Below are 16,597 nucleotides of genomic sequence, written 5' to 3'. Positions count from 1 at the left end.
TACCTCTATTTTAACTAGTTTTCTTTGCTTTATAAAGATGTTTTATTTGGTTTTCACAGTTTTGAAAACTTAAGTTAATATTTTCTGATTAATCTGTTTATTTTTCTTGCCAAGTATTTTTATACATAAGTGTAAATTTTTGTCTATAAAGCCCCTATTTGCACTTTTTTGTAAAGACTTATTATAAGAAATATTATTTAAATATTATTTATATAAAAGTAATATTATTACTCTTTGTACCTCCAACAACTCCAAAGCATTGAAAACCATTGCACTATGTAATGAATATAATGTCTTGGCATTATTGTAAAATACGAAAAAAAAAATGTTTGACGCAGGTGTACATTGACGGGTCCTTAAACAAGCCCTCATAATAAATCTCCAACTGATTGACAAATTCACTTGTGAAATGGATTGCTGTGAACTGTGTGCCAATGATTGACTTATGATCAATAATATGGTAGTAAACAATACATTGTATTCTAAAGCCGGTTTTTGAATCTTATCAATGATTAACTCTTCTGCCACAAGAATGTAATGCATTTTAATTATCTGAATATTTGTTTATTTTATATATATATATATATATATATATATATATATATATTTTTTATATTTAAAGATAACTGTGTAATTATTTCATCATTATATATTGAATTATTGTTATATGAGGGGCTTTCTCAGCAAATATTTGTATATGCGATTAATTAATCGGGACACCATGTAATTAATTAGATTAAAAATGTTAATCGATTGACAGCCCTACTCAGGACACTTTCCTTCTTTTCCTTGTGCTTCATCTAGCTTTTTTATGCAAAAATGCATTCAGTCTGAACGACCCCTAAGCTGGTCTTTTCAGCAGGAATTATTCTAATGAATTATTGAAACATTGTTTTGGTTCGATAAAATTAATCAGACCTTTTGACACTATTCTGGAAAACACTTCTGCACAGACAGTCTGTTTAACTTCATTACTCTTAAACAAATTTAATACACCCACACACAGATAAAACACACGCAACCTGACAAGGTGGTAAAAACACCCATTCATAAGACAACCAAGGCTGTGTGAAGCCAATACAGTATTCCATTGGGCTATATATAGCTGGTAGTGCGTCAGGAACACCTTGCTGTGATGAGAGGAGAAACACTTTAAAAACAAACTCCCATTGTATCCTAGATGTGTCAGGGTTCGGGGGAGGAATATGACTCAATTGCAGATGGGAACAGGTCAAAATAAGGTTTATTACAAAATTCCAATAGTCCAAACAGGTCAAATCAGAAAATATAAAAATCTAAACCAAAATACTGGCCACTGAAAATGCAGGCAGGGCAGGGGAAAAATCAAAACAGGCAAAGGCAAGTACAAGAACAAACACAGACTGAAGAGATAATCCACAAACTGTAGAAAACGAAGGGAAAATCCACATGAGTACTGACGAAAGGAACTGACAAACACAATAGTGAACATGCAAAATATATAGTGAGGAAAATGAGAAGGGCAAACAAGAACAGGTGAAACATAAATTAATAATGAGACAAACGAGTGGGAGGGGTCCTGAGAAATGAAACTGAAATGAGCACATGTTGACATAAAAAAAAAAAAAAAAAAAAAAGCCATGTGCTAGACAGGAAAACCAAAACACAATCCAGAGGGAGGCCATTAGAGCCGGAGGGCAGTAGACAGACAAGGGTGAAGCTGAAGTTTCAACCAAAGGAGGGAGGATGAGGGGAACTAGGACAGTGTCTCTAGGAAGGGGGCGGGGTGTTGCGGCAAGGGGAGTGGCTCCAGGAAGAGAGAGAGACATCCAGCGGTCGGGGGAAGGCTTAAGGGAAGGAGTGAGGTCAGGTAGCTTCACAACAGAGGAGAGGTCAGGGAAGGCTGCTGGGCAGAGGTCAGACTGAGCAGTGGAATCTGCAGGCTGGACAGACTGGTCGTCAACTGCTGGGGATAGACAGGCTGAGATGCAGCCGTTGGGGTCTGGACAGGGTGAGCGGCAGCCACTGGGGACTGGACAAGGTAAACGGCAAATGTTGGTGTTAGAACAGGGCGCTAGAGTGGTGGCCGCTAGGGAGTGATCCTTAACCAAGAGTGTAAGTGACAGGGAAATGGCCTCTGTAGCTGGTAGCACTGGCAAAAGGGAAGATGTCTCCATGGTCAGGAGTGCTAAAAGGGGCAGGGGAATGGCCTCCGTAGCGGGGAGCGCTGGCAGCAGTAGGTGAATGGCTTCTGTAGCCAGAAGCGATTGCAGCGGCAGGGGAATGGCCTCTGTGGCTGGGAGCACTGACAGGGGAATGGCCTCTGTGGCCGAAAGCATTGGAAGTGGCAGGGTATAGGCCTCCATGGCTGGAAGCACTGGCAGTGACAAAGGATCGTCCTCCTTGGCCGGTAGTACTGGCAGCGGCAGGGAAACAGCATCCATGGTCGGGAGAGCTGGCAGTGAAAGGGGAATTGCCTCCTTGACCGAGAGCACTGGCAGCGACAGGGGAATGACTGCTACATGGGACCCCTCCGAGGGAGCTCCAGTGGACTCTGGTGTAGGGGCCACTAACATCCTCCTCCTCTTCCTATGGATGGTCACAAGAATTGCTGCAGACTCAGACCACTCCTGGTAGTCACAGCAGGTTTGGCTGCTCCAAGGCGACCAGCAGCGAGCTCCTCAGACTCCTGGTTGTCAGCAGTGGACCACTCCACCTCCTGGCATTCAGGAGTGGGCCCCTCCACCTCCAAGAGAGCTGGAGAAGACAGAATGGGACCATTCGACATGACCGAAGACAGCCCTGATGTCTTCAGTGAACAGTACCATACTTCTGAGGCAAGGAGAGTTGAGGTTCTGCAGCACTTTGACAACATCTTGCCACCCGGTCAGAAAAAAAAAGAGAGGTTTAAGTAACACTTTGAAGTTCGGCAATGGGCAAAAAGATGGCTCCTTAATAAGCAGGTCAAAAACACATCGCAAGTGTCTGGATCCCCATCAAAAAATCCTGGGGCTGATGGACCCTGAGCCCACTCTGCACAAACAGGTAAAACTTCTGAGTCTAGAATGGTCAGTTCCTACTGTCAAGGTTCAGGAGAGGAATAGGACTCAATTGCAGATGCAAACAGGTGAAAATATAAAAATCCAAACCAAAATACTGGCAGCTGGAAACACAGACAGGGTAGGGGAAAAATCAAAACAAATATCAAAACAGGCAAGGGCAAGTTCAAGAACAAACATAGACCGAAGAGATAATCCACAAACTCTAGAAACTGAAGGGAAAATCCACATGAGTATTGATGAAAGGAACTGACAAACACAATAGGGAACAGACAAAATATATAAGAAATCAGAAAAGGCAAACAAGGAGAACAGCTGAAATAGATTAATCAATAAAGAGACAAACGAGGCGGGGTCCAGAAATGAGTCCAAGCACATGGTGACAAGAAATAAACAAAATCCATGTGCTAAACAGGAAAAACAAAAAACAGGTAACAGGGTCCCGAAACTGAATAAAAACTTGACCAGAGTGGCAGGAACCTGACAATTAGGAGAGGAGGAGAGCTATTCAGAAGGAGACTCATTGAGCGGCTGTCCTGGGAGACTTAGCACGACTGTGTGCACAGCTGGCAGAGCTAAGTGCATATTGGGGAGGAGGGCAGTGCAGGACATACCAAGGCAGAGTACAGATATTCCTGTAGGCCACAAGCTGGAGTGGAACGGGGTGTTAATGACCACATCCCACTGACAGATCCCTCTCTTATCACTGTCAGTAGTGCCATCTAATGTCATGTGCCTTGGAGACAAAATTAGATGCTAAAAACTAAAGACCTTGGTAAGGAAGTAATCAAGCAGCTCTTTTAAAATAATAGACTCATATAAGATATGTAAAAATATCATCTGAGGTTCTATTACTACCGCTCATACTTCTTAAAACCATTAACCCTGTGTAATAAACTTTGGTATGTAATTTGTCTCACTCTGTGTGTGCTACAGATGTGGGTGATACCCCAATAAAAATGTATTTGTAACAAATCTAGAGGAGATGTATTTTTGATGATCCCTGGCCTCAGTTTAGTCTTTTATGGTACACCATCTATCCCTCTTTAGTTTACTACAGCTGCTGTCTTATAGACTAAAGTAAATCTTGTCAGCCATAGCAGAGGAAACAGCACAAACCCAACAAATTGTATTTATTGATAGGTAAAACATTCAGGATATTGTGAATGCATTGACTTCTACAGCGATGTCAATCTGCTGTAATCAGGGACTGGGTTTAAATCAGAGGCAATGTGTTTTCTGCGCTTCTGTTTGAGACGGTCTCCATAAGGGATGGATGTCTTGCATGTCTAGCAGGGTTACTTTCTAACAGTCCTAGATGAGGAGTTGTTTTTCAGTTTAAATCTGAAATCACACAAGCATAGTTTAGAGTCGACATAGCAACCCTACTGCCAATTTTTCTCTCCCTGTATCCTGGCAACAAGCTTAAGAGCCATATTAATGACTCTAAAACCAGAACCCAGCTAGTGTGTTTATCATAGAGATATTATAAGCTGTAAATATTATTACTATTATTGCTCATACTTAGGGTTAGGAATAAAAAAAAAAAAACAGTAAACACTGTGTAGTATTTATATATCGGTAGTAAATAAACTGGACCAAAGTCAGCTCTCATGGTAGTACCCTTTACCTGACCCGGGCTGACAGAAGTGGATCGCCCTCTCTCTACTGAGTCCTGCCTGACTTTGATACAGCATCCTGGCCAACCTCCCGTTACCTTATGAGAGAGCGTCTGTGCTGAGATATTTGGACATATGCATGGCTTTATAAACATCTTGAGAGGGAGGGCAAGGTGCTTTTGAAGCTTTGTTTAGATGAGCATGTGCATAAAGGAGTGAGAGAGACATCTTTATTGTTTCTTGATACCCAGCCTGTGATACTGTGTGCTCTCAATGAGGGGAACTTGATTATATAGGCAAGCATAACAGCTTTATATAGAAGCAATCATGTATACCTTCGCAAATATAAGTGGATGCAGCTGTGAAAAGGAATACAACACATGACGATGTCAGTGATGAAGTCATGTGATGAAGAGAGTGTGAATCATCTGTGTGTGGAAAATGTGATCCGACAAGAAAGGAAATCATCAAGTAATTATCAAGGAGAAAAAATTTAAATAAAATAAGTTTAATTAAAATTGACACATACCAAAATGATATAATTTTGTACCTGTGTAAATGCTGGCATTGGAGGCAGGAATTCCGAACTGTGACTCTATAAACTTTGGGATAAAGGTGATGAAAGCAGTGACGATGGCGCTCTCGGCCGTATAGGAAAGGCTCACAAATAGGAACGTCATGTTGCTGAGGATTCTTATGGCAGCCTTGGGGAGATCTACCAAACAACAACAACAAATACAACGGCATCAATTCTCTCAGTATGAACCAATGGCAAATGCTCCTGTATCGCAATTCTGCATATGCACACAGGTTTTAGATTAGATAATTTTTGCTTCATAAAAACACTCAAAAACCTCTTATAGAAAGAAGGATCCTTGTAACATGTCTAGATATTAATTATCTAATGGCCAAAATGTTCTAATAATGAAACAATTCTAGTAGAGGTAGACAATATATCGGTTTTACCAATTAATCAGAGCCGATAGTTGCTTTTTGGAACTATAGTTATCTGCAAAAATGTATGGCAATAGTTTCAAAATAAGAGTCACCTGTGTTTTTCAAGCTTGTATATACATAAAAGTCCCACGTTATGCACCAATTCTTAATTTTGTCAGGTTGTTTTGGGGATTTTGGTTGACCAATTAACTGCAACTTGGATTTTATTCATTAAGGACTCTTTATCTGTGCCCCATCATAGCAAGGAAAGAATAAGAAATGTATTAGACATTCTATAAATACATTTTAAAAACTATTGACCGATTAATTGGTTAACGGCCTTTCCCACCACCTTACTTATTAGTATCGGCAAAATCCACTATCAGTCGACCTCTATATTCTAGCATGAAAAGTAGTGACAGACCAATATTTTGACCAACCCATTTAATCAACCTTTGTTTAGCCATTTTGAGCATCACCTTCTTTCACTGAAGAACCAGTCATAATTTGAGGTTTTGGCTTTTAGTCCATGTGTGAAAGCTTTGAGGTCATCTATATGGTAATGTTCCCCTAAACGATGACAAAATGCAGTTTTCTAGCAGATATACACATTATAAAATTACATTTAATCAAATGATCCCTAAATTAAAATGACCCTCCCCCCTCAATATCACCTAACAAGTAGCAAATCAGGGTTCATAGCTGTGGTAGAACTAAAGCCTTTTGGCTGTTAAAAAAAACCTTTGAAAACCTGTAGTGGTACTTTTGTAGTTACAATTCTGGTCAGTAGTCTGACCTGCTTTGCTCTACCCATCATCTCTTAAAACAGTCATAATCCATACTAACAGATGTTTTTTTTCTAATAGGGTAAAGATTGCTAAACATGGTGTCCCCACAGCTCTCCCAGATTCTTTAGCTAATCCGTTTAAATCATGTTGGTTTTGATTTTGTCCAAATGTTTCATCATGGCCAAAAATAGCAACTTTTAATTAGCAAGTTAGTGCTGTTGCATTGTTTCCATGGTAACAGGCTATATTCAAACATTAATTTGCTCCTCAATCCTGCACTCTCACCCTTCAGAGCATATTTACTTACAGGTGTGAGTCTTGAAATGTCCCGTTCATCCAACAGCTTATAGTAGTAGATCAAATGCTGTCTGTTTGAACAAACAACCGAAGTCTCTAGCAGTAACCATAGTAACAGTGATTAAAAGATGGTAACGTCCATAACACCGGCATGTCTTATCACAATTGCTGCCACATTAAAATGAGTCAAATCGAGGTGTGAGTCATTCATCAGATCATAATTAACCGACAATGGCTGTGAATGCTTTTTAACCATGTGCGGAGCTCAGCTTTTGTGTCATGCAGCATGTGCGCTTGTTCAGCCGGTGGAAGACAGCGGCTGAATCTTCGGATGACATACATCTCATTTCTCCGTCTCTGTGAGTTAACGAAACCTCACATGAAACACCCGAGACACACGTGTGTACAGTGCAGCATGTCTCTCACTGTACATGAAGTAACTAACAACTAGTTGTCAAGTACGGTTCCGTTCACACAGCACAGGTTTGCAGAGAACATGGTTGTGAGACCTCAAAATTTGCGGGTGTCTGTTTGGTTATAGAATGCGGTTCTCACTCTCGTAAATAGCCAAACTATGTGTGAACGTACACTCAAAACAGGTGTGACAACCATATTCTGCTGTTGTGTGAACGTGGCCTCTTAATCATTGCTGTTGTTAGTGTTGTACAGTTATGCTGTAACAGAATTCTGGAACAGAAGTGTCTGTTGTGGCAGTGGCAGTGGTTCTCCTGCTCCAGGCGGTCGGCAGTGAGCCCTTCCCCGCTCGCGGTCGGCGGTCTCAGACCCCGCCGTATTTCAGCGACTGGTAGGGGTCTCCTCCGCCCCTGGCAGCGTCCCTGACTGCTCCAGGCATTTGGCTAGGAGCCCCTTGTCCCCTCGCGGTCGGTGACCAAATCCTCCGCTTCAAGGCGGCCTAGCTCCTCTGTCCCCCGGAAGACAGCCGCAGCTGCTCCGTTGGGGTGGATGGTAGCGGCTAGAACTCCACTACGGTGTATCCCTCCTCCTTCCTGGGTTTCAGCACCAGTGTAAAGGGGCTTCAGGGGAAAAGGAGGAGGCGAGAACTGGCTCTCTGCCCTGTCACAGGGCATAGCTTACGCAACTCAGTACTCATGAATACTTTTAAATGAGCTACTCTTTTACTCTTACTTGAGTAGCTTTTAGGACAGGTATTATTTTTCAGTACTCTTTCCACCCCTGATGTAGAGTATGTCTGTCTGTGTGTGTACATGTGCAGCATGTGTGTGTTTACACAACTTTACAGCGAGTGGATTATTTCTACCTCCCTGCTTGTGCTCGGACAAATTGAATATCCTTTATCACTTGTGCATCTGTAAAGCTATTGCATTGTGTTGGTGATTTATTGTGTACTTTTTCAAGATGATGTTCCGCAAATGTTTCCACCTTGTGAGCAATATATCCCTCTGTCAGATGGGAATGAGTGCTGTTTTCTATATACTCCCCTCTCCTCCCATGGCAGATGGACAGGGACACACGGAGTAGGCACGTGTGAGATTTGAGGAGGATTTATCGCCGGCCCAGCCTTGAGTGCCTCTCTCCTCCAGCCAGGGCTGGGAGCACGCTGACACAGCGCTCGCTGAGATTGATTGTGAGTGCATGAAAAATTTAAATGCTTCGCTTTCGTTTTCAATTTGAACAAACAATTATTTTTTCCATAGTAACGTCACTCACTCATCTGCCGTCACCTCCTTACATGTTCTCTATGCCATGGTGGTTTGTTAGAGTACATACTCGTTAGCTGACACAGCAACACACATATAAGTACTAACATAGGAACATAATACATTTTAAAATGCATTCTACTTAATTAATATTATTGTCTTAGCCAGGGTTGTGGAGTAACGGAATATATGTAACGGGAATACGTATTTAAAATACAAAATATAAGTTACTGTATTCCACTACAGTTACAATTTAAATAATTGGTAATTCGATCCAAAATGCATTTGAATAGCAATGAAACACTTTCTTATGATGTGTTACATTCGTACGAGCAGACAGAGAAGTACGTTTGAAGTAAGTTTGGGCAGAAGAAATAGAAATAAACCTTGTGTAAATTGTCAGCTTTACGCTAAGCTAAAATGCTATTTCTAGCCATTTTACATGCATGTTACCAGCACGATCATATTTTTTTATCAAGAAAATTCACGTTAGATCATAATTAATTTTGTTCTAGCAAGACCTTTGATATTAGGGCAAAAATCATATTCTTGATAATAATTTTTTTATTGTTTTCCTGTAAAAATATCTAAAAATCCATAAAACAAGAACAATTGGATTGATCTTGTTTTAGAAACAACACTGCATAATATATTTAGGTTTTTCAGAGAATGTATTTTTAACGTGTATTTTGTCTTACTGTACTGGCAGAGTTTTTATAGTCAAAACAAGTGAAAAAATCTACCAGTGATGAAGAAGTAATCCAAAGTATTTAGAATACGTTACTGACTTTGAGTAATCTAATGAAATATGTTACAAATTACATTTTACAGCATGTATTCTGTAATCTGTAGTGGAATATATTTCAAAAGTAACCCTACCAACCCTGGTTTTAGCAATAAATGTGTAATCGAAGTAATGTAATTTTATTAATGTCTGTAGCTGTAATCAGATTATTTAACTTGAAAAGTAACGTGTTACAAAATCGTGTTACCGCAAAATGTTATTAGGTAATTAGATTAACGTGTTACACTGTTACTGAATATACATTTATAGAGGTTTTCCTCAAAAAGAGCAATTTCTGTCCAAAGAGATATTTTAGAGCTGACCATGACTAGAAACACTTATATGCGCTATAGACATTTCCTTGACTTTTCCATAACTTGAGAGTTTGATTTATTACCATGATTTCAATGGCTGGAATTCACAAAGGTAATCTTCCTTTAAATTATGAAGTTTTTCATGACTATCTGAACCCTGACCTTAGTTATTAGTACTAGTATACACGTTTTATTCTCTTAGGGCAAAATGTTCAGCAACAATTTCTTAATTGCCAGCACCAGTGTCAGAGTCACTGAGGGACAGAATTAGTGATGAGAGTGGCAGAATTGTCATTAATGCTCTTCCCAGGTGAATACTGAAAAAGCAACTTCTGCAATCTTTAGCTATAACTTTTCAAGCTTAATCATCAATTTGTTATTTCATAGCAGCAGTGGCATTTGAAAATCTCCTGACACTGGTGGGCAGCAGCACTGTGTAATTAAATAAAGGGATGATGAAGCCTAGAGGTTAAAGATCTGGGCCGGAAACTGAAATATCGCAGGTAGTACATGAACTACTTCCAATGTACCCTTGAGCAAGGCACTTACCTTCAGGTTACACCAGCAGATTGACCCTCTAATAACTGTACTGTAAGTTAAAAATGACATGGAGATCTTTTAAGGTAGTGTCATGAGAGCACTTTTAGAGGTAAATTAGGCTGTCTGTGCCACATATTGATGATATTGCTGTATATCAACAGTGTTGGGTAACGTTACATTTAGAAGAAACAGGTTAGAATAATGCGTTACTCATAAGTCTGATGAATAAATTCATCTTTTTCACTTAAGTCATCTCAGTGTGTACAGACGCCACTGGTTGATCGCATACAACTGCAAACACGCATGTTGATACAACTTGATGGAATCGCTTTTAATGCTACCAAAATGTCTTAAAACTTTGTTTTACCAATCAAAAGACTTGTTTATTATATAACATAAATGTTTAATATTTTAAGAAATCAAGACATTTTGTCTCCGTACAAAAACCATGTAGTACGTTGCTCGCAGCTGCTGATCTCAGTTACGGGGAGCTGTAACATGGAGCAATTCTGCTGCATAAGTCAGTGAATTGAGGCAGTATTTCACCCTGTATATTATGCTGTGGCCAGTGGAAGACTAGTCTTATAATCACTCTGCCTAAACGCATTTACTGATTTTCTTTAAATGCAGTGCTATATTATATCATGAAAATGTGTGTTTACACACTTTTAAATGCAGCCTACATTAATCAATCACGAGAATCAATGTATTACTTATCCGATTATTATATTTGTGACTAAATTAACACATTTCTTAACTATTGCTGTGATTGTCATGACAATGGAAAAGTTTATGACGACTGCTCATTTAAGCTCCAGTGCAAAAAAAAAAAAAAAAAACACTACTGCAAATGATGAGTACAACTGGATTCCACTGAAGCGTTCAGATTTACATTCCTTTACCAGCAATATTTTGCCATTTTTAAAACAGAAATCTCAGGGTGAGCTCAAAGAAGACTTGTTGTGCTCTGCCCATCATTGATAAGCATGGCTCATACTCTCTAGAACTACAATACCCATCATGTGCACACTACAATGCCCATCATGCACACATATACTACAACTTCATTCAAGATCTCCAGTAAGCCTCCCACTCTCTAGAACTACAATGCCTATCATGACCCTCCTCGAAGTTTGCACACTTTTACTCCTGATTTATCACAATACAGGGAAAGGAGAGCTGTACAAAAGCAACACGTTACTTTTTTTTTTTTAAATAACTCAGATATTATGGTCTAAAATAAAAAAATATTGCGTTACTTTACTCGTTACTCAAAATAATCTTCGTATTTTTATCACGTTACCCCAACACTGCATATCAAGCAATCCCTGCTGAAAAGGACAGCTTACACCAGTGTGGTTGTCCATTCAGGCTGGTTTATGCTAGTTTGATGCTGGTCTAGCTTGTGGATAAGCATAGCCATGGTGTTCAAAAGTAAAATTGTTGGTCAACTAGCATGGTCTAACAAGTTAAGCTGGTTGACCAAGGATGTCTTGCTAGTAAAGCTTGATAAGAGGGCTGATGGGGACACCAGAACTCCGGCATCCCATTCTGGAAACCAGCATCCAAAACACAACATATGCTGGTGAACAGTTGTGCCGGTCTTCTCAACAGGGATATCCCCTAAATAAAAGCACAGATTTGCAGTGAAGCAGTTTTTCTGTACATTGGCTGAAGGCTTCTCTATACAGTATGTTGAAGGAAACAGGGCTAATCCCTGCAAATCTGTGGCACACTGACTACACAAAAATATGCAGGATTATCAAGGTTATGTTCCAGTATTTACACACACGCACGCATCCTCTAGTGTGAATCACCACATAACATTTACGATATCCATTCTTCATCAGACACATACCTTTGATGTCCTTGCCAAAGCCCATAGAGGATGCGACAGTCTGGCCTTTGCTGTTGGATTTCTCTTTCAGGATGTCGTCGTCATTGGAGGTGTTGTCCGCCCCATGCTTTTTCTTCTTGTGACGAGGGGGCAGTTTCTTGGGGAAGGTGAACATGGGGAAGATGACCAAAAGCATGGCAAAACCACAAAGCAGGAAACCACTCCACCTGAGAACATAACCATATTGATAAGTGATAATTGATACACAAGCAAACACGCATTCTGATGTAGAGATTTACCAATATAGTTTTTTTTACAGGTGAAATTGATACAAATTATTTTAAAGTGTGTGTGATAACCAATATGCAGAACCATTTTTAATTAGTGAAAAAAATCATTTGACTACAACAATAAAAAAACAATATTCAATATGAATATTTTACTGTAATAATAAGAATAAAGATTATAATTAATTCCATAATATTTATACAAAAAAGCATATTAAACTTAAACGTTTTTCACTTAAATGGCTGTTAAATAAATAATAAAAAAAGAATAATTTATGTAAACAATATATAAAATACAGTCTCCTGTAAATAAAACAAAGTGATGTAATGGCATATTTGGTGCTGTTTTTAGACACCCACAAAACAATGCTTTTTAACCAATACTGAAAAATGTCAGTTACTCTCTTAACCTCTGTTCCCTGATGAGGGAACGAGACATTGTGATGGAGGGAACGAGACAAATCTTTGTGAAAAGGTCAATGAAAATTGGCGAGTGGAATTTGCATGCCACTCCCCTGGACATACGGGTATAAAAGGGAGCTGGAATGCAGGATTCATTCAGGTTTTGTGCTGAGGAGCCGAGACAAGGTCCCGTACATTTCAGCGGGTAGTACAGCATTGTGGGAAGAGGGCGCAACATCTCGTTCCCTCCATCAGGGAACGGAGGTTATGACAGTAACCGAGACATTCTCCTTCTGTCACTCACTCGACGTTGTACCGATGTATTGACACTAGGGGTCCCTATTCGAAACGCCACAACAGCTGAACTGTGTTACGTGAACTGCCGATGCAGGTGTAAGCAGGCTACTGTGAGTGTAAATACAGATGCACTCGGGCTGCACATAGCCTCCCCCAACGCCCCAAAAAATTTGGTGCAGTTCCCCACATCCCTGGGGGAGGGGTTCTCTCCACAGAGTATTAGATTCGGCTGGGGCCTTTTAATGCTCATTAAATGCACCGGGGAAGGTGTTCTTATCCTTTCCTATTCTTTCAGGGGGAAAAGACCCCACGGAGACCACAGCCTTCCCCAAAGGGGGCTTAAAATGTGGCATATGCCTCACATGGGCCCAGGGCCGCACATAGAAAAGGTCTGGCGATAGGTCCTGCCCTTCGAAGGGGAGGTGCTCATGAACCAGTGCGCAAACCTTTCCCTTTCCGCTGTCCGCCAAAGCAGGTAAAGAGCTGCTCAAAGCATCTAGAGCTCTGCGTGCGATCCAAATAGATGCGCAAAGCATGCACCGGACACAGCAACAATAAGGCTAGGTCTGCCTCCTCCTGGGGCTGCTCTGCTTGCAGGCTCACCACGTTTCAACTAAAGGGGTCCAGGCACATTTGCTGACAGAAAACGCTTGCAGGTCCCTGACCCTCTTGATGGATGGAAGTGAGCGCTGTCAAGAGGGCAGACTTTAATGAGTCGTCCTTTAACTCAACTGACTCAAGGGCTCGAACTGGGCTCTCCAAAGGCCCAGAGGACCAAGGAGAGGTCCCATGAGGGAAGAGGCACAGCCTAGGAGGATTCAACCTCCTCGTGCCTTTCAGGAACCTGATGATCAAGTCGAGCTTCCCTAAAAACTTACCATCTACTGCATCGTGGTGCGCCGATACAGCGGCAACAAACAACTTTGGGGGGGGAGGGGAGGCAACCACACCAGGCAAGCTGCCTGTCTCATCCCAGAACTGGACGGGAGCAAACGAGCGTACCGGGGCATGAGCAGTTCGTGGGGGATTACCCGGCAGAACCAAATCCATAGAAGCCCCCGAATCACCTTCAGCATCAACCAGGACAGCCTCATACCCGTAGGTAGAAGGACCAGCGGAGGGTACAGCCGCAACTGCAACGTTGCCATGGTCATGTTCTTGCAGTGAGAACATGAACCATCCACGAATGCTTCCTCAACATGATTACGGCCCAGACGCATCGATCGTGGCCGCCAGAGGCGGAGAGGTAATGGCCGCATAGAGACGGAAAGGCATCTTTAAAAAGACACGTCTTTAAAAAGACGTTCACATCAATGTGTTTGCTCTAATAGAGGAAATATACTCTTTAGAGGAGAAATACACTCTTTTAGCACTGTCGAAGCGCCCAGGGGCATTGCTCTGCACTAAGTGAGCAGATGGAGAGAAAGCCACTGGAATGTAACCTATATCCAACAGCAGACGAACACTGTTGTTTCCTGATCAAAGTTCAGTGATGACATTGTTGAATGTTACCCTTTAAAGACCCATCAAACAACAGCATTTAACAAGTGTTTAATAACCAATTAAGTAACGATTATTGTTCTATCTCTACTCACATGCAAAACAGATCTTACCAGTTGCCAACAAAGCGTGGATCGCTCTGGTCAATGTTGATTATGGTTTTGGGATCCACATAGAATCCAATTAGAACTCCTCCCAGCAGGTAACCTGCAGCTGGCCCCAGAGCCCCCATCACATACATAATGGCTGTAAAAAAACACAACCTCACATTACAAAACATGCTCCATTACTACATGATACAACTCGACTATGTTTGCTTTTTTGGGGTTTTCCACTGTGGATAGGACCTGGTACCAGATACTTTTTTTTAGTACCACCTCGGTCGAGGTTCCAAGCGAGCCAATACTAAATGTGATGTAAAAATCCTGCAGATCACTGATTGGTCAGGGAGAATCGTCACTACCAGAGTCACTGGATTTCCGACACGAGACATCAACGTGCTAGTTTTAAATTAGCAACAGCGATAACAGTATCGTTTGTTCACGCGACTTTCGAATTGTGAAAAAATAAACCACGCCATGGTCAATAAATAAGGTGCAGATGGTCCACTCGTTAGCGATGAGAGAAACAATAAAGTCTCTCAGGAAGTGTCTCTACCAACAATGTAGGGAAAAGGTAAAAAAACTTAAAAATGACTACAGAACTGTGAAATGTGGAAGTGGTTCAACCAAATGGACGCTATCTAAACCGACAAGCAATGGGAGGGAGAGTGCCCTGGACTGGTGTTGATCTACGATGGAGGATGGTTTGTTTTGTTATGTTAACTCTATACTCTGCTGGAAATCTTCACTTTATTTAGTTGACCAGTTAAAGCTTGCTTCTAAAACAACCAGGTCAATTTAACTGTTACATTTGTGTCTATTTAATCTTCAAGTAAATAGGATGTGTGCTTGCATGACAAAATATAGCTGCCATGGGGCAATATAAAGATTGCCGAACAGTGGACTGACTCACTTTAAAAAGGACTTTGATGGTATTTGCTAATCCTGATATGGACGCCCAGATTGTGTGTACTGTTGGAAGAGACACACACAGAGTGTTATCCCAACATTCATCTGCTTCACAGTTCACAGAAAGCAGCATTGGACCCTTTCCTCATCCACATGGCCCATGTGGCTACACAGTGAGCAAAGCCAAACTAGTTCTGATCCAGCCAGAATTTCACACAGATTTCATACAGGTGCAACATGGCTGAGCCAAATCTCTTATCTGTCTCACTACGGGAGAAGGTTTAGCCGATGGCCTGCCCAATTATATAACTAACACACACACACAGACTGCAGATCAGTCACTTTTCATGTAATGTAAACAGCACTACATTGGCTTTGACTCATGTCTTTACATGAGACCTCTAAAGCCAGAACTGAGAGAATTAGTTAAATGTAACATACACAGACAAGACCCAGAAGCACACGCACACACACTATTAGAGAACAATGTCTGCATGACATTTGGGCATAGAAATTTCACACTGAATCAAATTTAGTAACTGGCAATGATCACACTGAGAAATTATGCTGCCTTCAAGTCCTCCTGGGAAGTTCCTTCTTACAAGCTCAGAAAATGCAATTAAGATGTGATTTTGGTTTGAAATAAAATGGATGCGATGGGTAATTCCATATTTATTTATCTCTTTTTCATTTCCCGACAAAGACAGTCAATTTTTTAGTGCTAGTGCAACATAATGAAGAGTAAATACATACTGTTATACTCAACATTATTGGGTAATTGATGCTTTATCAATGTATTTTATCATTCCTATGCTGCCACATAGAATGACAAGAAATTATGTGTTGTCATGCATGCCTATCACTTTATAAACATGCTAAATGAGTATTATATTGTAGCATGCTTTATAAAGAGTATAGTAGAGTAAATATTTTCAATTAAAACTCATGAGCAAAACCCATTTGCTTCTGCTATGATTCTTTAATTGACAAGCCTTTAACTCAAGTGAACTTAAAAGGCAGTTTACCCAAAAAATGTTTTTAATGATTTACTTACCCTTATGTTGCTACAAACCCATAGGACATTATTTTATTTGCAGAACAAAAAAGGAGATATTTTAAAGAACGTCCAATCAATGAATTCCATGCAATAGCAGTTGATAGTGATTCAATTTGAAGCTTAAAAAAGCACCCAACAAGGTCATAAGAGTCATCCGTGTGACTTGTGTGTTATATTCCAAGTCTTCTGAAAACAGACTGAAAGTCCTTATT

General features: G+C 40.6%; 1 protein-coding gene across 2 annotated transcripts in view; it reads right to left on the bottom strand.

Annotated features, from left to right (window-relative positions):
• Positions 1-16,597, bottom strand: part of LOC127634886 (solute carrier organic anion transporter family member 5A1) — a 93,334-nt gene that overhangs the window by 15,155 nt on the left and 61,582 nt on the right. For both annotated transcript variants that reach the window (XM_052114621.1, XM_052114622.1), the window contains 3 exons: positions 14,432-14,564; positions 11,854-12,059; positions 5,208-5,372 (listed from right to left, as the gene is read on the bottom strand). In XM_052114621.1, coding sequence (XP_051970581.1) covers positions 5,208-5,372; positions 11,854-12,059; positions 14,432-14,564 — 504 coding nt within the window. The remainder of the gene's footprint in view (positions 1-5,207; positions 5,373-11,853; positions 12,060-14,431; positions 14,565-16,597) is intronic.

The sequence above is a fragment of the Xyrauchen texanus genome, chromosome 42 (assembly GCF_025860055.1).
Source record: "Xyrauchen texanus isolate HMW12.3.18 chromosome 42, RBS_HiC_50CHRs, whole genome shotgun sequence".
Classification (NCBI taxonomy): Eukaryota; Metazoa; Chordata; class Actinopteri; order Cypriniformes; family Catostomidae; genus Xyrauchen; species Xyrauchen texanus.
Note: the sequence above shows the minus strand (reverse complement) of the source record. Positions and strands in the feature narration are given on the sequence as shown.